The sequence below is a fragment of the Saccopteryx bilineata genome, chromosome 1, assembly GCF_036850765.1.
Source record: "Saccopteryx bilineata isolate mSacBil1 chromosome 1, mSacBil1_pri_phased_curated, whole genome shotgun sequence".
Lineage (NCBI taxonomy): Eukaryota > Metazoa > Chordata > Mammalia > Chiroptera > Emballonuridae > Saccopteryx > Saccopteryx bilineata.
Genome location: NC_089490.1, coordinates 183,699,728 through 183,724,064, shown reverse-complemented (window position 1 = coordinate 183,724,064; position 24,337 = coordinate 183,699,728). Strand labels below are relative to the sequence as shown.

At 42.0% G+C, this 24,337-nt stretch overlaps 1 protein-coding gene across 9 annotated transcripts in view; it reads left to right on the top strand.

The window, feature by feature from the left end:
* Nucleotides 1-645: 645 nt before the first annotated feature.
* The window catches only part of DCLK2 (doublecortin like kinase 2), a 144,975-nt gene continuing 121,283 nt past the window's right edge, over nucleotides 646-24,337 (top strand). For 7 of the 9 annotated variants that reach the window (XR_010731978.1, XR_010731981.1, XM_066281068.1 and 4 more), the window contains exons 1-2: nucleotides 647-1,307; nucleotides 23,126-23,460. Coding sequence is in view for 7 of the 9 variants with exons in the window: in XM_066281068.1 (XP_066137165.1) it covers nucleotides 887-1,307; nucleotides 23,126-23,460 (756 nt within the window). In the remaining 2 variants the exon portion in view is untranslated. Of the gene's footprint in view, nucleotides 1,308-23,125; nucleotides 23,461-24,337 lie in introns of all 9 variants that reach the window. The other 2 variants (XM_066281077.1, XM_066281102.1) reach the window with 1 other exon arrangement.

Sequence of the window (24,337 nt, the reverse complement as noted above, 5' to 3'; positions counted from 1 at the left end):
GGCGGCGCGGATTTGCAGTTGCAGGCGGCCGAGGCTGCTAGGACCCAGGGGAAGCCGCTCCTCTCCGGCTGCAGTGCCTCCAGGCCGAGCCGTCCCGCCCACTTCTCGCCCCTCTCCTTCCCTCCTTCCCTCCCGGGTCTTGGCATCTCCTGGGGGCGGAAAGCCCCGCCAGCCCTGACAGCGGGCTGGTCCCGCGCCTTGGTGGGGTCCGGGCGCGGATGCTCGCTGGTGGGGACCGCGGGCTGCATCATTTCCCGCTAGGACCGGGCCCGGCTCGGCTCTCCAAGCGCAGCGCGCACCGCCCCGCGGGCCAGCCCGGGGACCCGCGCACCCGCGGCTCCGCGCGGGCCGGGGTCTGGGCGCGTGGGCTGGGCCGGGCGCACCGCCCCCACGGGCCCGCGGCGCGGCGTGGCTTCCCGGCTCCTCCTCTACCCCAGCCTTCCTGCTGCCCGCAGCGCTCCCGGGGGCAGCCGGCGGATGCGAGCCGCCGGGCGCCCGGACTTGGCGTGCGCCTGCGGACCCGGGGCGAGCCTGGGCCGGCTCCCGAGCCGGAGTTGTGAGGCGTGGCTGGGTGGAGGAGGCGCTTGCGGGGGGCGGGGGGCGGGGGTCTCCCCGGCGGGCGGGAGGGACCGAGCCGGCGGCGCCGGACAATGAGCCGGGCAGCAAGACGCTGCGGCCACTTATAGGGGGAGGCGGGCCGGCCGGTGCCTCCGCGCCTCAGCGGCCCCGCCTGCGAGGAGAGGGCGGGATGCCAGAGCCAGGTGTCCCGGCGCTATAAGGCCCGTCAGGGCCGGGCGTCCCGGCGCTGGTTCTCGCATTCCCACTGGGCTGCCTGCAGGCTTTGGCTGGGGACGGGTCATTGCGGGGAGTCCTCGGAGCAGCCGCGATGGCTAGCACCAGGAGCATTGAGCTGGAGCACTTTGAAGAACGGGACAAAAGGCCGCGGCCGGGGTCGCGGAGAGGGGCGCCCAGCTCCTCCGCGGGCAGCAGCAGCTCGGGCCCCAAAGGGAACGGGCTCATTCCCAGCCCGGCGCACAGTGCGCACTGCAGCTTTTACCGCACGCGCACCCTGCAGGCCCTGAGCTCGGAGAAGAAGGCCAAGAAGGCGCGCTTTTACCGAAATGGGGACCGCTACTTCAAGGGCCTGGTGTTTGCCATCTCCAGCGACCGCTTCCGGTCCTTCGATGCTCTGCTCGTAGAGCTCACTCGCTCCTTGTCGGACAACGTGAACCTGCCCCAGGGCGTCCGCACCATCTACACCATCGACGGCAGCAGGAAGGTCACCAGCCTGGATGAGCTGCTGGAAGGTAGGAGTGGAGGGCCGGACGCGGCAGGTGCGGCCCAGCAGGTGCAGCGGCTGCGGGCCCGCGCGTGTACGCCTACCCGCGCTGGGGGGAGCCTGCGGGGTGCCTTCTAGGCGGGCACAGGAATTGTAAGGACATGTGTGCTTTCCCCTAGGTTTTGTGTGTGGAGTGCCCTCCCACCTATACTCTGTCCTTCCCGAGAGGTTTACCTTTAAAAAAAAAAGAAAAAGAATTCTAACGGGCTTTGGTGACATCTCTTAAAACTGCGAACCCGTTTTGTTTTATTTTGTTTTGTTTTTGAAGTAAAAGCTATTTGAAAAAGTGACTTGCCAGTGAGGATCCGCGTAACCCTTTAGTTAGCAAGCTGTTTGTTCAGTCCTCTCTGTGTGGACCTCAGTGTAGGCACCTGTGGTGTGCCAGGCTCCAGGGCCCTCTTGTACCTGCTCTGTTCAGAAGCTGTGGTTGTGAAACACTCTGGGTAGGCTTTCCAGGTTTGGTTTTTAGCAGGAGTCATGAAGTCTGGAGAGGGGATCATAGAGTATGTCTCTCAACCTTGGCTGCATCTTGGGTCACTGCAGATTTTAAAAACTACAGGTGCCTCCCCCTCCCCATATACACACACTTTGCTCCATGTTAGGATATAATTGATTTGGGTTGTGGTCTGGGTATCCAGAGTTGTAAAAGCACCGCAGGTGATTTGAATTTGCAGCCAAGTTTGAAAACCACTGTGCTACCGGGTTTTCCACATTTGGGTTGGTGATGAGGTGAATCAGGGTCAATCTCTCTTGCCTTCTCTGCCACTGAAATTCACTAGTTAGGATGCTGATTAGAGGCCATTGGCATCAGCTGTTGGTTGTCAAAGACTTCACTCGGGTGTCAACCCTGTTTCACTTAAAGGGAATGATTGGCTGCAGGTTGTGTCAGTCCTTGAATTCCTGCAGTGCTCTTCTGTCCTTTCAGGGGAAAAGAAAAGGCATTACTGAGTATAAGCATACTGAATAGGCTTCGCAGGTTGGGTCCCAGACCACCACAATAGAGCCACTATTGCAATCAAGTGAGTCGTGATCTTTTCGCTGGTGGAGGGTCTTGAAGAACACAACACCTGTGAAGGGCGGTAAAACCAACTGCCAATAGAACAAGGTATGCCTGTAAGTAAAAACCCATTTCCAGATCTAAACAGCACCTGTAAAGACCAGACAAGCACCCCCCAAGTATCTGCTGACTGTGTGTTTACATACAGTCTACTCTCATGTGTCTTTCTTAAGGTATATGGCGCATTCCATGTAGTCATAGCGCTATTGGCTTGGCAGGGAAAGGAAACTGAACTGTTCGCCAACTATTTTTCTTACATTATTTCATCATGGCCTTAGGTTCTAAAGGCGTTACGCCCACTTTACACACAAGGAAACTAAAGCAACAGCCAATAGCCTTGTCCCACAGGACCTGTAGTATATGCTCTTTCATCTACAGTTCACCTCTAATAAACTGGTGTGGCCACCCTGAGGAGGCCTGGAAGTGGTTGAGTTTCTCTATTTATTCACAGATACCAGAGGTTTTCTCTGCTTTGGCTAGATGAGGACTCAGTCAAAATTAAGTTGTTTCTTCAGCCTAAGTGTGTTATAGACTTCTCACATTCTCTTGGTCATTTGTGTGTTTTGGTTTTAAAGGCTTCCTAAGGAGGCTAGGACAACCAGAACAGTATAACTAAAGATACATTGTTTAAAGGGCTTTATAGCTTTTCTTTATGTTGTTAAAAAATTTAAGTCAACATTTGTCTACATATTTCAAAACCGAGTAACAAGTTTTCTTACACTAGATTAGCGGCCCTGTGGAAAGATCAAGGCAATGCCTATGGATTTAGCATCCATTACTCACCTGCTCTTGGAATACTGTGCCTGCTGTGGTCTGAGGATTTTACGATCTTTTCTCTGAAGTAATTTTAACAGTGATTTGCTATGTGAAATGAACTCCAAAGACGAATGTCATCATAGGGGAGATGGTCAAGATGACTATTATGCACATTAATTATTGAGAACACACACTATACTCTTAAGTTTGTCATTGCCCAGATGGTACATAGTCCACAGAGTCTAATTCTCAAATAGTAGTTTCAACTATATATGGAAGGTTGACACATTTTCTTTCAGTTAATCATGTATTCACTGATTTTGGAAGATAGCACCCATAGAGTCCCAATTATACCACCATGTGATTAATAATGTAACACAAATATTTGCACAACAGAAACATTTTCTGGGTCTAGCCAATTGCCTACTTCTTTCAAGCAGTATTTAGTTACTGTGAAGGAAGAAAATTTATGCACCTCTTTGTCATAGTGGCATTCTCTTTGACAATGGATCTTTGTCTAAGCCTTGAATTTTCCAGTAATGAGTGGAATACCCTGTTGCAAGAGAGTTTTTAAAGAAAGAATCATCAATGCTTAATGACAATCATTCAAGAACTTAAATAGTTTCAACTTTTAATTTTTTAATTAAGATTGTGTGCTCTAGTGTTTAGATTTATCATGCAGGAGAACTTAGTTTTTATTTGCTAAAAATAGATCTGTAGTATTTCCCACATTGTCAAAATTGACTTTATTTCATCTTGGTTCATCTTTTTAAATCTAGATTCTCTGATAGTATTTTTTACACCATTAAGTTTGACTGTTCTTCTCTGCCTCTTCTATCCCACCTCTTCTATCCCACGAAGTTGGTGGTTTAGGACAGTGGTCCTCAACCCCCGGGCTGTGGACCAGTACTGGTTCGTGGACCATTTGGTACTGGTCCGCAGAGAAAGAATAAATAACATGAAACGTTGTCAGAATAACAAATTTAAATACAGCCTGAATAATGAGGACATGCTTGTTCCTCCTTTAACTTAGCCCAATTAATATCGTAAGTTTGACAATTATATTTAAAAATACCACAGTTTTTGCGCCGGTCCACATAATTTTATTTTGTGCATTTATCCGTCCCACCCTAAAGGTTGGTCTGTGAAAATATTTTCTGACATTAAACCAGTCCGTGGCCCAAAAAAGGTTGGGGACCACTGGTTTAGGAGACACTGTTTCCTACATTGTTTTAGTAGTGAATAGAGAAAGTGATGACTCAAGCCCGCTGGCCATGAACACTCAGAACTCCAATCCCATTGAACTCAGATGACAAAAGAAATTTGCATGGCCCAGATTTTTTTTCCCTGCCCTTGACCTTGAGAGTCTCTGGCAACTAAAACAGTATTCAGGTGGTGGCTGGCACTCCTCCTGTGCTACACTAGAGCAGCAGGCATCATCAGCCTATTGGTTTACCTCACCTTGCTGGATTAAACTCAGTGAGTTGGTGGCTGGGTATCCCGGTAATCCTGTTTGTTCTTTAAAACTGGAAGGGGATCTTCTCACAGAGGTTATTTGTTAAAACCATCAACATTGGGAAAATCAGGTTGAGCTGTGTGAAGCCATGAGCCAGCCAAGTTCGTACCATCTCTGACACATCACTGAGGGTGTCCAAATGACTCATTCCTGAATTCTCACATTCAGGGCTAAGCGTCAGAACTCCCGGTCTCATTTTGTTCTGTGAGTGTTCTCCCTTACTGAACGCTTTGGTTGTGTTTATAAGTGTTTGATATCCTAAAGAGAGATGGGGTCCCTGGGTTCTACTACCTGTGGATTTGAAGAAAACTCACTTGAATTCTCTGGGCCTCAGTGTCCTTTTCTGTTAAATGAAAAGTTGGCAGATCCTCTTAAGTTAAATCCCTTCTAGTCTAAAAGCATGTGTCCTTTCATAACCTGGGTGGCTATTACTGAATATATGATGGCCTGGGCTGCCTTTTCCTACTGAGAACCTGTCTTCCAGAAAATTGACAAGGCTGCTGGTGTCCTACAAGCAAGGAGTGGGTGTGTGGCCCTGACGTGATTGACAGGAGCCAAAACAATTAATAGCTCCTAGTCTCTGCCTCTCTCATTCCAAAGTAAAATATTGTTTTGTGTTATTTCTGCCTGTTACCTCTCAGTCAACAGTAAATAAGCTGACTGAATATTTTGGCATGTGGGAGATTTTTTTAATGCTTTTGATAAAGGATACTTCCATTCTTCAGGTTAACTTGAAAAATCACATTCATTACTTTGAATTTAAGAAGAATAAGACTCTAAAAAAATTAAGCACTTCAGATTTCTGAGGTTCTCTTACTAAACCTAGTTTATTGAATTATTTGGTTAGGTCAATCTCTTTGAAGATGATAAACTAAAATAAGTTACTGAGAGAGTTTCAAGTAAAAAATGAGTCTGTATAAGAACCCATCTCATAGGTTTTTTTCCCCCTGAAAGGTAGATTTTTATAGTGATAATAGAAACTGAGCTCATGGAACTGGTTATGGGATTATGTTTCTTTCCTCACTGTGAGTTATATTTGCACACTTAAGTCAAAAGCTGTCCACATTAAAAGCGCATGTGATGATTGGACATGGCAGCTTAACATTGAATCTTAGGTCTGTAAAGCCTTCTCTACCTGGTAGAATTCTAGATTCTCTAAGACCAGCTTCACCTATCACCTCTCTGTGGAGTCTCTTCACAGACCTCAGGGATATCAGTCTCAAATAGTTGTTGACTGAGAGCATATTTTGCTGTTGCAGGTGCTGGGGGGATAGTTTCTTACTTGAAGATACTCGCATTTAGCCTGACCGGTAGTGCTCAGTGGATAGAGCATCAATCTGGAATGCTGAGGTCCCGGGTTTGAAACCCTGAGGTCAAAGCTTGAGCACAGGCTCACCAGCTTGAGCGTGGGATCATTGACATGATCCCATGGTCACTGGCTTGAGTCCAAAGGTCTTTGGCTTAAAGCGCAAGGTTGCTGGCTTGAGCAAGGGGTCACTGGCTTGGCTTGAGCTCCCCGATTGAGGGACGGATGAGAAGCAATCAGTGAACAATTTAAAGTGATGCAACTACTAGTTGATGCTTCTCATCTCTCTCCCTTCCGGTCTGTTTCCCTCTCTGTTTCTGTCTCACCTCTCAGAAAAAAAATGGTGCTCACATTTAGAGGGAGAGAGGTAGCTAATATGTGCACACGCACACACACACACACACACACCCCTACAGTTGTTCAGTGAAGGTGCTGTATTGCTGCACTGGCCAGGATGATGAATACAGCTTTCCAGAGGAACAGATGTTGGAGCCAAGGCCTGAGGTCAAGCTTTTAACTCTTCCCTCTACTCCACAGCCCTTTTCTTTGCTTCTGTTATAACACTTACCTTTGTAATTCATGGTATACTGGGTCTGTCTTTTGCACTAGACTGAGAGCATGGTGAGGTCAGGGATCCTGGACATGCAATAAATTCATTGAACACATAGCCCAGAAAAGTAATGTACTTCTAAATAAATGATTTTTACTTTCAAATAATAAATTTTACTTCTAAGTAAATAGTACAGAAACTGATTTTATTTCCCCTGGCTGTCAAGGGAAGTTTTGTATGAGTTCAGCTTGAGTTGGGTTGTTCCTATGTATGTGAAAGCACGTATTTTGAAAAATTGGAAGAAGAAAGAATTTTTTTTTTTAATTTTTAAAATTATTTATTTATTTTTACAGGGACAGAGAAAGAGTCAGAGAGAGGGACAGACAGACAGGAATGGAGACAGATGAGAAGCATCAATCATCAGTTTTTCATTGTGACATCTTAGTTGTTCATTGATTGCTTTCTCATATGTGCCTTAACCACAGGCCTTCAGCAGACCGAGTAACCCCTTGCTTGAGCCAGTGACCTTGGGTCCAAGCTGGAGAGCTTTTTGCTCAAGCCAGATGAGCCTGTGCTCAAGCTGGCAACCTCGGGGTCTCGAACCTGAGTCCTTCTGCATCCCGGTCTGACGCTCTATCCACTGCGCCACCACCTGGTCAGGCAAGAAAGAATATTTTTAAATCCAATTATATTTCAGTTAAATCAAAGGTGCGGTGCTCACTTACCATTGTGGGAGGAATGCCTCTTCCCTAGTACCTGCTTCTGTAAATTTGATTCTTCATCTCATTTCCTTATAACATGGAAATTCAGACATGCAATAATATAGCGGCAAATAACTCTTTCCAGAGGTCATGGGAAGTGAAATTTTAATTTGGAGAATAAAGAATTCTAAAGGGTTGAGGGAAGGAAGGGGGGGATGTTTGGGCGATCATTTATAAGATTAGAGTATGCCATAATAATATTCTGGTAGTTATAAGAAAAGATAAATATTTTATGAGGTTTTGAGCTGTGGAAATGGATATTTCATGTGAGCGAAAGGAAACTCGGTTCCCTTGGGCTGTGGTGGTCAGACGACCTTCCTCACTGCCTGTGGAGCTGGGACCTGCTGCAGGCCTGTCGCTCTCGCTGGCTCTCTTTCTCCCCACCCCACCTGCTCATGCTCCCGCCACTAATACTTTTTATTTATCTCTTCTGATTGAATAACCACCCTAAGGGATAGGGATTCTTTTTCTTCTCAGCACTATTACCATTTATTAGATGTTTTATACGCTGTCCTTGTGTGAGGGATTTTACATGCTTCATCGCGTTTGATGCTTATGGCTGCCCTGTCTTCCTCATTTTACAGATGGGAAACTGAGACTCAGAGAATAAAGAAATGACCTAAGAGATGGGGCTAGAAATTGAGGCCTTTCTCCCTCCCTGGCGTTTTGAACTTCTGTATTTTGAACTGCTGTGCTATCCTCCGCCTGTGGGGAAACGGGCTCATTCCGACCCGAGGTTTACACAGCTCCTGTTACATCAGCAGTCCGGAGCACCACCACCACGCAGCCAAACCTGCTTCCACTTGGGTTTTGGAAGTAAAGATTACAGTAGTTCATCCCTTACTGCAGGCATAAAGAAATTTTAGGATGTTTTCTGCATGGTTCCCGAAATAAAACACATCATCTTATAACCTGCAAAGTAACGTGTCTGAATTCAGATTCTGCAGAATTGCCTCGCCTGACCTTGGTTTTTCTCATCTGGTGAAAATGAAAGACAGGTTAGGAAATTGCTAAAGCACCTTTCTCCTTTAAAGTTGAGTGACCTTGGGAAATACCTCTGACTCCATCTGGCTCCATGTTCTTTAAAAGTTGGTTCTGTTTTTTGATTGGATGTTGTTATCCAGGCTTAGACAGAATTCTTAGAATCCCCAATAACCTATAAAAGTACCTTCTTCATAGAATGTTCTCAGCGAAGGAAAAATGACAAACCCAATGAGGGCTGGGACCATAGTTGTCTTATTTTTTATCCTATGCCACAAACACTTCTGGTATATGATGTTTGATAATTACTTTTACTTTTGTCTCATATATATTTTAAAAGGTGAGAATAGGTGGATATAGCTATTTTAAAAATCTTTTTCAGTTAAGATAGCCAGCAGGACAGTTGCTAGATTTGCAGAAGTAGAACAAGTTATGCAAAAATCAAATATTCATTGTCCCTCCATATTTCAGTTTTTAAATAAGTTTCTGTTCAAGAAAAAAGATGCAGTATATTTTAACAGTTTGTAACTTTCACTAGTGTCTGAGATACCTGACTTGATTTCTCTCTTTAGACACCTGTCATAACCACATTCTTGTACCTTTATTACTTCTGTGTGTGTTTAAATCCTGAGATTATTCTGAGCCCCTAATATGTTCAGTGTCTACTTTGAGTTAGTTCTTTGTACCTTTATTACTTCTGTGTGTGTTTAAATCCTGAGATTATTCTGAGCCCCTAATATGTTCAGTGTCTACTTTGAGTTAGTTCTCTGACATAGCTAATACCTAGTTTTAACTTTTGCATTCTTAAGCAATGTCTTTAGCAAATTTATTTCATATATAGATTTAATATAATGAGATGCCTTTTTAAATTCTATGAGTTAGAAGTATTTTAAGGCTAAAAGTTTTATTCCTGGCATCAGATGTCCCAGGTTCAATCCCTGGTCAGGGCACACAGATGAAATGACAGTCTGCTTCTCTTACGCTCCCTTTCCCCTTTCTCCCCCTCTCCCCCTCCTGCAGCCAGTAGCTCAGTTGGTCTGAGTGTCAGCCCCAGGCACTGAAGATAGCTCAGTTGATTCAAGATCAGCCCAAGATGGTGTTGCCAGGTGGATACTGGTCGGGAAGCTGCAGGAGCCTCTCTCTATCTTCCCTCCTCTCACTTAAAAAAAAATATTATTCCTTAAAACATGCTGTAATTTTTAGTCTAGTCCAGAATATTTTTTCTGTTTGCCATGACTTCTCCAGCCTACAACAATAGACTAGACTCATTGTGTAATTTGTCAGAAGCTACTACTTTATAGATGACGATGTGGGGAAATAGTGGTTTGTGAGATCAGCTTGAGTACTTTTGATTTAACATTTACTAATATCTTAAACAAAATGACTAAAATGATCTATAAGTATGACTTTTTGTTTGTGTTCATTAAATTATAACCACTTGCAACCAAAATACATCACAGAAGTTTTGAAATACTAGTATTGATTTATCCCTTCCTTTGCTCTGTATGTTTTTCAAACTTTGGGTTATATTGATAAGTTTTATTTTTATTTTTTTACAGAGACAGAGAGAGAGTAAGAGAGAGGGATAGATAGGGACAGACAAACAGACAGGAACAAAGAGAGATGAGAAGCATCAATCATTAGTTTTTTGTTGTGACACCTTAGTTCATTGATTGCTTTCTCATATGTGCCTTGACCGCAGGCCTTCAGCAGACCGAGTAACCCGTTGCTGGAGTCAGCGACTTTGGGCCCAAGCTGGTGAGCTTTGCTCAAACCAGATGAACCCGTGCTCAAGCTGGCGACCTTGGGGTCTTGAACCTGGGTCCTCCGCATCCCAGTCCTATGCTTTATCCACTGTGCCACTGCCTGGTCAGGCTATTCTGATAAGTTTTAAATAACAATGTAATTCTTTTTTTTTTAAGTGAGCCTTTATTGAGCACTTCCTCTGAGTCTGGTGCTGATATTCAGGATCTGAATTACTTCTTACAGCAGCGATTGAGGCTCCCTTTCCCAGTACCCTAGCTCATCATCTTGGTTGTCTTGCTTCACAGTATTTTGCTTCGTCTGCTAAAGAATCAAAAGGATTTATGGAAACTTAGTACTGGTTATGCTCATATTCATCAAGTCTCTGTGTGAGATGGAACTTGAGCAATAGGCTGATATTAAACTCATCTCTTGTTAGTTTAGTGATCAAAGGTAATAGCTGGAAGATTCCATATGAGCCTCCTAATGTACATAAAAAACTGACAGAAAGTCCTCTAACATGCAGTGGCTCTTTGGTATATAGAAGTGGCCCTCAGCATCTTAAAACAAAATGTGTGTCTTTGTAACCCTCCCCCCCATCAGTAATTCTAGAGCCACCATTTGGAGCTACATAAGGTGCATCCTGCTTGTGCATGGCAGCCCTTCAGATGTTTTGAAACCGTGGTCATGCTTTCCTCTAAATTTCCTCTTCGCTTCCCAACCCCTAAACATCACCTCTTTTCTGAGTCCTTCATCACTTGCACTGAAGCTTTTCAAGCCATCCTCATTACCAAGCACTTGCTTAAAATGGGACCAGGGCTTTCTCTTAGATCTCACAGTGAGATGAAGGGGAAGGTGTTAACAGAGGTCTCCAGAAGTTGATGAAACTCTGTCGAGGAAAGTTTTACCTGTGCTTGATGAGCCAAGTGAAGGACTGACCCTATATCCATTCTACCCCAGTGTATTTGCAAATATTAGATGGGCACATTTTGGTCTGAAGATCCCTCTCCCTCCCTCCTTCTCTCTCCCTCCCTCCGTCTCTTTCTTTCCCTTCCTCCTTCTCTTTCCCTTCCTCCCTCCCTCTCCCTCCCTCCCTCTCTCTCCCTCTCAATATCCTTTAGATTTCAGTGTTTCCCAACCTTTAGCAATGTTTGGGATACTTAAAAATAAACAGTGTAGAAAGCTAACAGCCAAGTTGCAGAAGCCCAATATTGCCTTCATTACTTTAATTACATTGTAACTTAAATATTTATAAACATAAAGATAGGTATACTTAGGCAGATAGATCTTACATACCAATAAACCAAAACAAATTGATAGTGTAATAAAACTGTATAACCCATAAAAATACAAAATAGCAACATAAAGCTGCAGATACTATTTGCTCAGATTAAACTGTTGTCCCTGACAGGACCATGGTGCTGAGTGCTGCGTTCTGTGTGCCGGTCTTTCAGATGGTCATGTGATGAATTGCTTTTGCACTGCCAATGAGCCTTTCATTCCTGCTTAGTACAGTTATGTTCTCTGACCTTAATTTGTTGTGCACATGTCTTTTACATACATTATGTCCACTTTTTCCTTGTTAACTGCTAGCAAAATTAAACCACTTGATGCCCCGGCATTGAGACTGTGGACAGAGTAGTAGCTTGGCTGTACTTGATTCAGAAGCAGTTGTTCAGATGTTCCAGAATTGGAGGATATAAACATTTGAAGTCTTACCATCAGAATCAGCACAGAATTACAATAGCCATGGTGAACTCTTGTAGATTGTGGAATAGAGTTGGCTCAGATGTCAGCAGCAAAAGGAGTAATGGATGTGATCTGTAGGTTCCCTCCTACCAGGGGACGAGCGACAATTTCTTTTTCAGTGAGTAAGCTTCAAAGCTTTTGATTAGTGAGTAGGACTTTTGTTTACATAACGTCTTTGATGTTAGGTTGAACTCCCCCTAAATTGTGATAATGAAACACGGATTTGTGGACACAGTTCTTCATAGAGACTCAAATGTTCGAAGTAGCTTTGGTACCCCTTTATTATGGAAGGTACAGACTGAACAGTTGGGTGTGACTTTGTGGAATGACTTGTTTCAGCCACTTGCCTTCAGATACATTGAAAGAGCATTGGTCTCAGAGGTGAAAGATCCCACGTTCTGCCCGACAGGGAAGGCCATTCTGTTCATTTTGTGAATGTGATAGTGTGAGTGGGATGAGACACACAGCAAGTAAGTACAGAGGGAGCGACTCCAGGACAGAGGTGCGAACTTCGTGTTACTTTACTGATGCTCAGAAGTGTAAGTTCTGCACACTGTTCAGTTCAGGCAGGAAACAAAATTAAGTTGTTTGCCACACAGTAATAAATTAGTCTTCACTTCTCCTCGTCCTGTGTTTCAGCGGGTGTGAGAACTCGGCTCTAATGTGCTGTAGGTGGAGATAGGCTCATTATAATCCACCTGTAAGGGAACCTCAGTGCTGATGAAGCACGTCAAACCATCCTGTGATGAACCGTACCCAGCTTTGTTTTCCTTGGTTGCATTCCTTTGGAAGTAATTTGTCTTACTTTTGGAAGTAAAAAAGAATTTAGGTTCCTGAGATTTTATTGTTGTTGTTGCTGATATTAGACCTGAAGTGTCTTTTTTATTTCTCTTTGCCTTTTTTTTTCTGTGTTACCATATTTAAATCTTTGGGTGGGAATTTCTCTAAGCTGGAACAGTCCTTGTACTATAGACTTGTAAACAAGTTTTCCTTTCCATTATAAAGTTCAGTGTTTGCTTCCACTCAAGAGTTAGGTTAGGTATAGTTTCAACATCCAGACTTTGTGTAACTAATTTTCTGCCATGAATGTCAAAACTGTTTATAATTACAAACTATCAGTGGTGTTAGATAGTTAATGTAAATATTTTAATAGAGGGGTGAGAGAGTTTATAGTAACTGATAGAAAAATCGGCTAACATACTGTTTGTTGACACTCCAACTGCATATGGTTGCATGGGCTATAGGTTGCATGGAGCTATTTATAATTTCTGATAGTAACTTGACATTTTAAATGATGATTATTGTGATTTAGCTATTAAAATATATTGAACATATTATATATATGTATATATAATACCCATGATATATATAAATATTCATGCATATATATGCCGTTAATTGAAAGAGACATTTATCGAACTAAAAAGGTTCCTTGGACTCTTGATGCTTTGGTGGTTTGAAGTGAACAAAAGAGTGTTGGTGGGCACTTGACAGCCCTCGTGTCCTGCTTGTTTTCCCATATGCCTTAGCTTGCCTTGTGTTGGACCAGCATGCCCTAAAAGTCCCTCTGGCCATGCATGACGTCTTGCAGGAGCCTGACCCTGAGCCTCTCAGGGTCATTGTGTATAAACAGTTATACTGTGCAAAAGTGATGCAAACCCAAACCATGAGATGGGCCAGGTTGTTTTGTAAATAGGCATTTTTTTCATGACTTTGACAAACATGTTGTGAGTACCTGTTACATACCAGGTGCTGTGCTAGATGTGGGTGATACGAAAGAGGTACAGTCAGTTTTTTCAAGGAGCTAACAGTCTAGACAATGGTTTGTAATGAGGGATTGCTTTCAGAGTTATTTGGTGGAATTTAAAAAACCTTACCCACGTGTTCTGGGACCACCTTCTAGTGATTCTGAGTCAGTTGCGCTGGTGGGAGGCCTGGGCATCTGTCCTTGATACAACAAAGTCACCCCCAAATTCTCCATTCATAACCGTGGCAAAAGACAAAGAATAAATGATTATGAGAAACTTTTTTTTTTAACTCACTGAAAGCTTACAGTACAAGAGTATCCAAGAGTGACATAATTTTTAAAGTTTTATTTAGTCTGACTGGTGGTGTCGCAGTGGATAGTGTTGACCTGGAGTGCTGAGGTCACTGGCTCAAGCTGGGGGTCACGGGCTTCAGCTCCAGATGTGGGCTCCTCTATCCTGAGGTCACAGGTTTGGACCCCGGTCAAGGCCATCATGATGAGCCGTCAGTGGATGTACAGGTACATGGAACAATGAGTTGAAGCTTCTCTCTCCTTTCCTTTTTCTCTCTCTCCCTCTCTCTCCCCCCTCCTCTACCTAAAAAAGTCATTAAAATAAATTAAAATTTATTTTAAAGTGATGACCCATATACCTACAGAAAGGTCATAAAACATACATGCACAGCCCAGTGGGTTATCAGAGAAGAACACCTTTATGATAAGCGGCCATGTCAAGAAATAGGATTGCCAGCATGAGACGCTTTCACTGCATCCCTTCCCAGTTTAACTCTTCAGGATGTTAGCTATTAAATTTAGCTATTAAAATATATAGAACATATGTATATGTATATACATATACATATATGACAGTAGCGTGGCTCTTGCTCTTCTCGTGTTCTTGCTAACAATGAAGATGTCCTTAATCAATATAGTTAAATTTTGTCTGTTTGGAACTCTGCAGAAATCGACTCCTACTGCATATATTCTTTTGTCACCTTTTGCTCGCTGTGGCGTCATGCAGCTTGTCTGTTCATTACTGTGTAGTAGTGCACTGTATGACCACACCAGAATCTATGCTGGGCATGGGGATTGAGTCTCCTCTTTGACTACTGAGCAGTAGTTCTACGAACATACATGTATATGTTTGTATATATAAATAGATAACATTCTGGTGACCATATGCATTAATTTCTGCAGGGACTTTTCCTGGAATGGATTTCTGGGTCATATGTTATGTATGCTGTCAACTTAGCAATAAATAATGCCAACCCTGATTTTCTAAGTGATTGAACCAATTTAGAATCTTCCCAGCAGTATGTGGTAGTTCTGCTGCTTTCCTTTCCTGCCACTGGCAAGTAATCTTGGCAGATCAGTAAAAAAGAGGCAAGGCAGGAGGAGGAGGAAGGTCATTTCAGGTACATAGGAAGGGGTGAGAATAAGAGTAGGAGGAGTTTGAAGGAATCTGCGAATACACTGGCATGATGCTAACCAAGGAGCCTGTGAGAAAGGAGTGGGAGATGAGGCTGCAGCGTGTGGTCTGCTGAGGAGTTCTCTTGTGTTCTGAAGGCAGGGAAACCGGCGGGAGACACCGGATTTACATTTTACAGAACTTGCTGTGGCAGCTAATTGTAGGGTGAGGGGGTGACGCCGGATACAAGGAGTTTAAATAGTCTAATCCAGAGAGGATGAGAGAAGGCAGGGTTGAGGGGGGTAGACTTCAGATGTGCTTAGGGCAAAGTGAACAGTTTGCCAATTCTGTAGAATGTGGTAAAAGGGGAAAGAGAAGCAGAAGATTTCGTTAGTGGTAATTTCATTCAATAAGTTGTAGAATTCAGGAAGAAATGAGTTTGAGTTCAGTGTGGCAATAATGGGGCATGAAGTTAAGTTTTATCCATGTATTTATTCACTAGAGATGTTCTGTAAGTGACTTGAACTCAAGAGAAAGGAGTTGGCTGAGGGTACCCTCATTGTTTTGGGTTGTCAGGTGGTGGCTGAAGTGGGGGGAGGGTGTTGCAGCTGCCCATGTAGAATCTAATGGGGAGGAGGGGTGCTTGGATGGGGGGAGACAGGGATCCTGGAAAGCAGACCCAGAGGGAGCAAAGTAAGAGGTAAAATAAAATAAATTAGATTATGGACGCCAAAGGAAAAGGATCTGCAGGAAGAGAATTGCGACTGCTGTCCAGTGCCCTGAGCAAACCCCGGGTGCATTGGAGAGGTGTGCCATGCATCTAGCATTGAGGAGAGACGTACTTGGGGATCAGGGCAAGCAGTATTTCAGCCAGTGGAGCGCAGGTGGCAGAAGTGATGCCGCGGGGGCTTAAGGGCAAATACTGGGTGACGAAGTAGGAAAAAAGGACAAGTGCTTTTTAAGATTTTTTATTACTTTTCAATTGCAGTTAGCATTCAATATAATGGTTTGAGGTGTACAGCAGAGTGATTAAGTATCCATCTAACTTATGAAGTGACCCCCTCATCCCCCAAAAAGTCTAGTACCCACCTGGCACCATGCACAGTTTTTAGTGTTGACTGTATATTCCCTATGCTGTACTTTGCATCCCCATGACTCTGTGTAACTGCCAATTTGTACCTCTTCCTTTCACGTGTTTCTCACAGCTCCAGAACCCCTCCCCAAATAGCAACTATCAGTTTGTTCTCTGTATCTATGAGTTTCTTTTTGTTTTGTGTGTTCATTGATTTGTGTTTTAGATTCCACATATAAGTGAAATCTTACGGCATTTGTCTTTCTCTTTCTGACTATTTCACTTAGCATAGTACCCTCTAGGTCCACCCATGTCACAGAGGGCAAGATTTTATTCCTTTTATGGCCAGGCAATATTCCATTGTGTGTGTGTGTGTGTGTATACGTCTATATATATTAGCATGTGTGTATATGCATGTGTAGGTATACACACACACATATCATACATATGCATAAACACACACATGCCCAGAAATGGGATTACTGAATTATATGGTAGTTATATTTTTTGTTGATATATTGCTTGTTGATATATTGATGATAGCTGTTCTGACAGGCTTGAGGTGCTGTCTCATTGTGGTTTTAATTTGCATTTTTCTGATGATTAGTTATGTTGAGCATCATTTTATATATCTATTGGCTATCTGTATTTCCTCTTTGGAGAAATGTCTGTTGAGGGTATTGGCCCATTTTTAATTGGATTGTTTGGTGTTAAATTGTATGAGTTCTTTATATATTTTTATATTATCTCCTTATGGGATATATCATAAATGAGTATCTTCTCCCATTAAGTGGACTGCTTTTTTGATTTGTTGATTGTTTCTTTTGCTGTGCAGAAGCTTTTTAATTTGATGTAGTCCCATTTGTTTATTTTTTCTTTTGTTTCCCTTGTCCAAGGAGACGTGGCCAAAAAAATATTGCTAAAAGCAATGTTAAATAGTTTCCTGTCTACCTTTTCTTCCAGGAGTTTTATGGTTCAGGTTTTACATTTTAATCTTTCACCCATTTTGATTTTATTTTTCTATGTGGTATAAGGAAGTGGTCTACTTTCGTTTTTTGCATGTATCTGTCCAGTTTTCCCAGCACCATTTATTGATAGAAAGTCTGTACCCCATTGTATATTCTTGCTCCTTTGTCATAGATTAATTGACCATATAGTGGGGGTTTATTTCCGAGTTCTCTATTCTGTTCCATTGTTATATGTGTCTGTTTTTATGCCAGCACCATGCTGCTTTGATTATAATAATAGCCTCAAAGTACATATGATTTGATAGTAGATATTGTCTATGCCTCCAACTTTGTTCATCTTTCTCAAGAGTGCTTTGGCTATTCAGGATATCTTGTGGTTCCATTGAGGAGTGCTCTATAACTTGGGAGTGAATAGAAGCCAAAAGCATGTTAGGTTGAGTGGGATGAGGAATGAGGAGAGGGGAGGACCTGTGTGTGTGTTCAAGGTGGGAGACACTGTGTATAATCCTGTAGAGAGGGTTGTCTAGTTTAACAGGAGAAAAGAAGAATGCCTTGAAATCTCAGCCTGTGGAGAGGGAAGGACCCAAGTCCTGGCTCAGAGACACAGTAGTGAACAGGAGGAGAGTCCCCTTATCACTGAATAGGGAGAGAAGTTACGAAAAATTGGCACAGAGTAAAATATATTTGTAAGGAAGAAGATTTTCAGAGAACAAGAAATTTGTGAATTCCTAGTTTTTAATAGTGTCTTACCTTTTTTTAAATAGTCAATTAATTTGATTAAGGGTGAAAATTAATGATTAAGAAATACCCAGTTGTACTACACAGTTATAGACACTTAGTTTGTCAGCCTGCTAAATGTAAAGTAATACAACATGTCTTTGAACAAATGTCAATGGGAAAAAGCCATAATCATGCCTCAGGAGATAATAACAATAATAAAAAATAGACTTGCTGTTTTTTTCCATGCTTGAAAGCAATGAAGTTATATAACCTGCTTATGCTTCTAACCATCCTTTTTCTGTACAGAAAGCAAATCCTCTTTGTATGTAGTATTCTCATGATCATAAATTTCAAAATGATTTTCTCATAGTATCTTATGGTCAAAGAACTGTTACTAAAGAGAGAGACTGTATCTCAGTTCTCTTCAGCCAAAGTCCACCAGGACTGTACATATAGTTGGGCTTATTCAATACAGCAAAGATACAGAGACATAATAGGTTACATTGGGGTGTCTCAGGAAGAGAGCGTTAGACCTATCATAGAATTTGGACTTCAGTTGGGTAATTTCAGGATTATCTAAGGAAGCAGATGATCATTCTGCAATATGTGCTTTCAGAAGGAAGGGCATTTCTATAATTGGGTATCTCATTAAATCTTATAGGGAGAGCAAACTAGAATAGGATTGAGGAAAAATCTATAAATGGTAAAGAAGTGACAGTCACTAATTGAGTGTGGGGGAGCACAATTGGTATTTCTGGGTTGCACAAACATATCACTTTGTTATAGGTTCAGAGCGCCTTTGCTTGACACAGATACTCTGTGAGATTATATCCCACAGGAGAACACAGGTCTGACTGTGAGTGTCAGACCAGCTTGTAATAACATTGAGTCTTGCTGTGAATATCAGATCTGTTCTGGACCCAGGGACTGTTTGATTTTTTTGTATATTCATCCATTCATTTATATATACATTTATATGCTAGTTTAACTCTAATTTTTAATGAGCTCTTACCCTTTCCTTGCTTTGGTAAATGCACTCTTAACATGAATTGGTAAGAGTTAAATAAATTATCTCAATGAATTTTTATCAGTATATCAAGACTTTTATTTTAGAATATATTCTTTCAGCATAAAATGTACTTCCATTTGGAAAACTCGTTATATTGCTAGGGAATGAGCAGGAAACAGAAGAGGCTTACATTGATCCAGGTGGAAAGTGGGTGGTGATGGGGGCAGACAGGAGGGACATTTTTAGAAATATTAAAGGGTACAGTGGACAGAACTTGATGTCAGGATGTAGTGAGTATGTTAAGGAACCAGAGGAATGAAGGATGACACCTCAGTTTCTAGCTGAATAGTTTGAGTAGAAGGTGAAGTTGCTCACCAGGATGGTAAGGAAGAGAGCGGTGACATGTTGGCAGAGGAGTAACTTTTTTTTTTTTGAATGAGAGAGACGAAGACAGAGAGAATGAGAGACAAGAAGGGAGAGAGATGAGAAGCATCAATTCTTCGTTGTGGCACCTTAGTTGTTCAGTGATTACTTTCTTATATGTGCTTTGCCTGGGGGTTCCAGCTGAGCCTGTGACACCTTGCTCAAGTCAATGACCTTGGCCTTTGGGCTCAAGCCAGCGACCATGGGGTTATGTTTCTGATCCCACAGTCAAGCTGGCGACGTCAGGGTTTCGAACCTGGGTCCTCTGCATCCCAGGCTGACACTCGATTCACTGTGCCACCGCCTGGTCAGGCAGAGGAGTAACACCTTAAACAAGAATCCATATAGTAGCATGAATATGGTTGGGGGAGGCCAGTTTCTTCTAATCAATCTTGTAGGTGCCTATTATCTAACAGAGTAATAATTCCATTAACAGCAGGAGCTGTAACTGACCCAAGGAACCAAAATTTTAAATTCTTTCGTCAGCCTAAAGGCAATCTCTTCCTGTAGGCAAATCAATGTAAGTGACAAAATTACAATCAGATTGTTTGAGCTGGGTGGGCACATAATGAGGGAAGCTAGCCTGGGTATTGTGGTGTCTATTGTTATCAAGGACATAGTATACTTTAGGGTTTTATGTGTCCAGTATAGGAAAATACAATTCTGACCTCAAAATCACATCCTGAAATTCTGTGTTGAAATGTTCAGTACCAAGGATGCCAAAGTGGGTTTCGTATCATGTCAGCACCTAGCAGACGGGCTGGTGCATAGTAGGTAGTCACTGCATATTATGAAGGTCAGTCTAGGCCTAACAGAAGACTACTCTATGAATGTCTCCTGTGGATGTAAAGAAGGGGTGAGGCTCTGTCTAGCAGGCATTGGCCAGCCTTGATTCAAAACTTTGCATAGTTATTAGTGGAACTTATCTAAAAGTTTTAAGTAGAAACATTGTGAAGGGAGGAAGGGCTAGAAGGAGGGCATTAACATTTATCTGTAACCATATGCAAACAAAGTAAAAGACAGGCTGCTTTGACCATTTTTTATTCTGACATATGAACTCATGTAAAGAGGCAAAATACAGATATTTTTAAAGGAAAATTTTTATTGTGTTGATGATATTGATTAATAAAATTATATATAAGTCTCAGGCGTACAATTCTATAACACAGCATCTGTACACTGGTGCATTGTGTTTGCACCACTGCAAGTCAAGTCTCCTTCCATCACCATTTATCCCCCTTACCCTGTTCTCCCTCCCCCACCCCTGCCCTCTTGTAATCACCATATTGTTGTCTGTGAAAGGGTTTTTCTTAATCCCCTCACCTTTTTTCACCCAACCCCACAACCCCCATTCCTTCTGACAGCTGTCAGTCTCTTCTCTGTATGCATGAGGCTGTTTCTATTTTTACAAATTTAAAAGGCGTCTTTTCAGTTAATACGCTGACTGTGCAGGGACTAGGTTGACCGAGGAATCTGACATGAAATTTCTTATTTTGCTCCTTTGGCCATCGTCTCTTCTCTCTTTATATTGGGAAAGGCTTTTCTCCAGCTAACTTCTCTCTGCTCTTCGGGGAAAAAATTACCTTCTTTTGTTGGTTTCTCTTTTTTCTTTTATTTTAATATTTTGGATCAGAACATACAATTTTTATCATAGGTTACATTAGTAAGAGCTTTTTATTTTATTTAATTAATTTATTCTTTTACAGGGACAGAGAGAGTCAGAGAGAGGGATAGATAGGGACAGACAGACAGGAACGAAGAGAGATGAGAAGTATCAATCATCAGTTTTCCGTTGGGACTCCTTAGTTGTTCACTGATTGCTTTCTCATATGTGCCTTGACCGTGGGGCTACAGCAGACCGAGTGACCCCTTGCTCGAGCCAGCGACTTTGGGTCCAAGCTGGTGAGCTTCTTTTTGCTCAAACCAGATGAGCCCGCGCTCAAGCTGGCGACTTCAGTGTCTCGAACCTGGGTCCTTCCGCATCCTAGGCTGACGCTCTATCCACTGTGCCACCACCTGGTCAGGCAGTAAGAGCCTTTTTAATGTGAGAATTGCTTTCTCTATGAAGTTAAAGCAAAATCATGATAGTTTATTTTTGCTCACTACTACATGCATTTGATACATAGTTCTGTTTTATTAAATTTATATCTATTTTTGAAATTATGTGACATTTCCCCAGATGATTACACTAGGAAAAGTGATTTAGATAAACCTAAGAGGTGAAAAATATCTAAATGGTTATGGTCGGTCTAGATTTCAAATGACTGGTGTGGACACAGCTTTAAAGCCTCTGACTGTCCCTTGTTTTCTTGGATGGGGATCCAAGGAGACATTACTCCACTTTTCAGACCCTCCTGTGTGCCTGATCTGCTGCTGAATTATTCATCTGCTTCTCACTAAACTAAATCTTTTAGTTCTCCAGGAATCAGGATTTTAAGAACTTCCTGACAATAGTTAAATATAATATTTATATGAGTAAGTTTTCCTCAGGACTTCCCTTAACTATTTTGACTATTTTTGTTTTAAGCATTCGCAGCATTTAAGGGTTGTATCATGTAATTACAGTATTAAGAATAAAACTATTTTACAGAATGGGGGAAAAATAATGGATTCTTTTTTTTAAATTAAATTTAATTTTTTTTACAGAGACAGAGAATCAGACAGGGATAGATAGGGACAGACAGGAAGGGAGAGAGATGAGCAATCTTGGGTCCAAGCTGGTGAGCTTTGCTCAAACCAGATGAGCCCGCACTCAAGCTGGTGACCTTGGGGTCTCGAACCTGGGTCCTCCGCATCCCAGATCGATACTCCATCCACTGCGCTACAGCCTGGTCAGGCATGGATTCTTTTTTGAGTTAGAGGATATCTTAGAGAAAATCTTGGAGTGTAACCATCTTATCTTGTATGCCAAAAAGTTGAGACAAAGAGATTTGGGTAACCTCTGAATCTCCCAAAAGAAAAATTATGATTTTTTAACATATAATTATGCTTGATCAATGAAAAAAAAAATTTTAACACATAACTTTGGAACTTAAAATTAATGGACATTGACTCCATTAACCAATTGACAGTAGAGTTCTTATGTTTTTCTTAGTAAAAATTGAGCAGAAGACTGTGTAATGACATATAATTTTTTTAAAAATTTTATTCATTTTTAGAGAGGAGAGAGACAGAGAGAGGAGAGAGAGACAGAGAGAGAGAAGGGGGGGAGGAGCTGGAAGCATCAACTCCCATATGTGCCTTGACCAGGCAAGCCCAGGATTTCGAACTGGCGACCTCAGCATTTCCAGGTAGACACTTTATCCACTGCGCCACCACAGGTCAGGCCCAATGACGTATAATTTTAATGACTTATATTCTTTCCCATTTAAGTAGATACAGAAAAGGGTATCTCTTTAATTTATTTTAAATCCACATTTTTTAATTAAGAAAAATGCCTGTCTTTGAGCTGTCAAAGCTATTCTTCCTTTTTGTAGTGCTTCATTAATTGAGTAAATGATCCTATAACAGAACATAGCATAATCAGCTATGTGATCATTCTTTGATTAGGACTGAAATCTATAATTGAGAGGAGGAAGCAAACAGTTTTCTTTCTTTTTATGAATATATTATTTTGTGATATAATTATTTCTTCCAGATGAATGTTTGACAAAAGTTAGATTAGTTAATAGACTTTAGAACTAGGAAGTACTTTGGGAATCATCTGGTTCAACAACTTCATTTGACAGATGATACTGAGACCCAAAGTACAGAGAAATGATCCAGGATGACACTTCTGATCAGAACAAAACCCAGACCTCTCTTATTTTCTTTGCCCCATGTTGTTCATCCCATGACAGACTTATTGTCAAAACCAACCTGTATGCTCTAAAAACACAGGGCGGGTGGGGATGCTGCCAGGGGAGAAGGACGTGAATGCCTGTCAGCGGATCTGTTAACCTAGGAGTCTGCTTAATGGGCCTCCAGCATTTGTTCTTCCGTGACTGGGAAATGACACTAATCAAACTGATTTTTGCTTTTTAGGTGAGAGTTACGTGTGTGCGTCGAACGAACCATTTCGTAAAGTTGATTACACAAAAAACATTCATCCGAACTGGTCCGTAAACATCAAGGGTGGGGCAGCCCGAGCTGTGGCTGCTCCCTCCTCGGGGAGAAGTGAAGTGAAGGAAAGCAAGGACTTCATCAAACCGAAACTAGTGACTGTGATTCGAAGTGGGGTGAAGCCTAGAAAAGCCGTGAGGATCCTTCTAAACAAGAAGACTGCTCATTCCTTTGAACAAGTCTTAACAGATATCACCGAAGCCATTAAACTAGACTCAGGAGTGGTCAAGAGGCTTTGCACGCTGGACGGCAAGCAGGTAAGACGTGTCTAGCCCCCGGCTCTCCATCTTCCTTTGAAATCCTCCTTGGACTGTGGTGGTTACATGTTTGATGATAGGAACTTGATCGTCTGCTAGATATTATTTTAGTTGTCCTACTTGAGGGTTGTGCGTGGGTTTTTGTGTTTCTGTGTTAGCCTTTATCATGAAAACTGTAAGCCACTTGTGAAATCCATCTCTACTTCTTATGGTCACTGGAAGGGAAATGTAAGCTTCTGAGGGAAAAGTGTAATTGTAGAGGCTTCTTCCCACATTAAGTGGGATGCTCTCTATTTAAGAATAAGAACATCCATTGGCTAGTAAAGTCATTATGGGTTTGGGTCAGCCACAGGAGTCAAAATTAAAGATATTATCATTTTTAGAAAGACCTTCCTCCCCATTCACGTATTCTATGGGAAATGCATTTAAAAGAAAGTACTTATATAGCAATGTCCATATGAATTTCAGAGGGAAGAATGGAGGTAATTAATCATCATTTCTGGAAAGAAAAACAACAACAAGAAAACACACACACATAAATTGCACAGGAAAATGCATGCCAAGTTATGGTAACAGTATACCAGGAGATCTAATGGGCTAAAAAAAGGGGGAGGCAGATTGCAAGAATGCATGAATAGCAGCAGTTACACAAATACCGAGTTTTGCTACAATCAGATTATCATTCCTAAAGAGAAACATGTGGTTTCTGGAGTGTATTTTTTCCTAATTTCAATAAGGTTAAATTGTTTATATTTGCATTGTATAAACATAGTTTCCAACACTCAATTTGTTTTTTCATTTCATTTTGTTTCTTTACTTGAAAATAACTTATTTTGAAGTGTTTGGCTCATGTAGTGCTGAAAATGAATAATGGGAA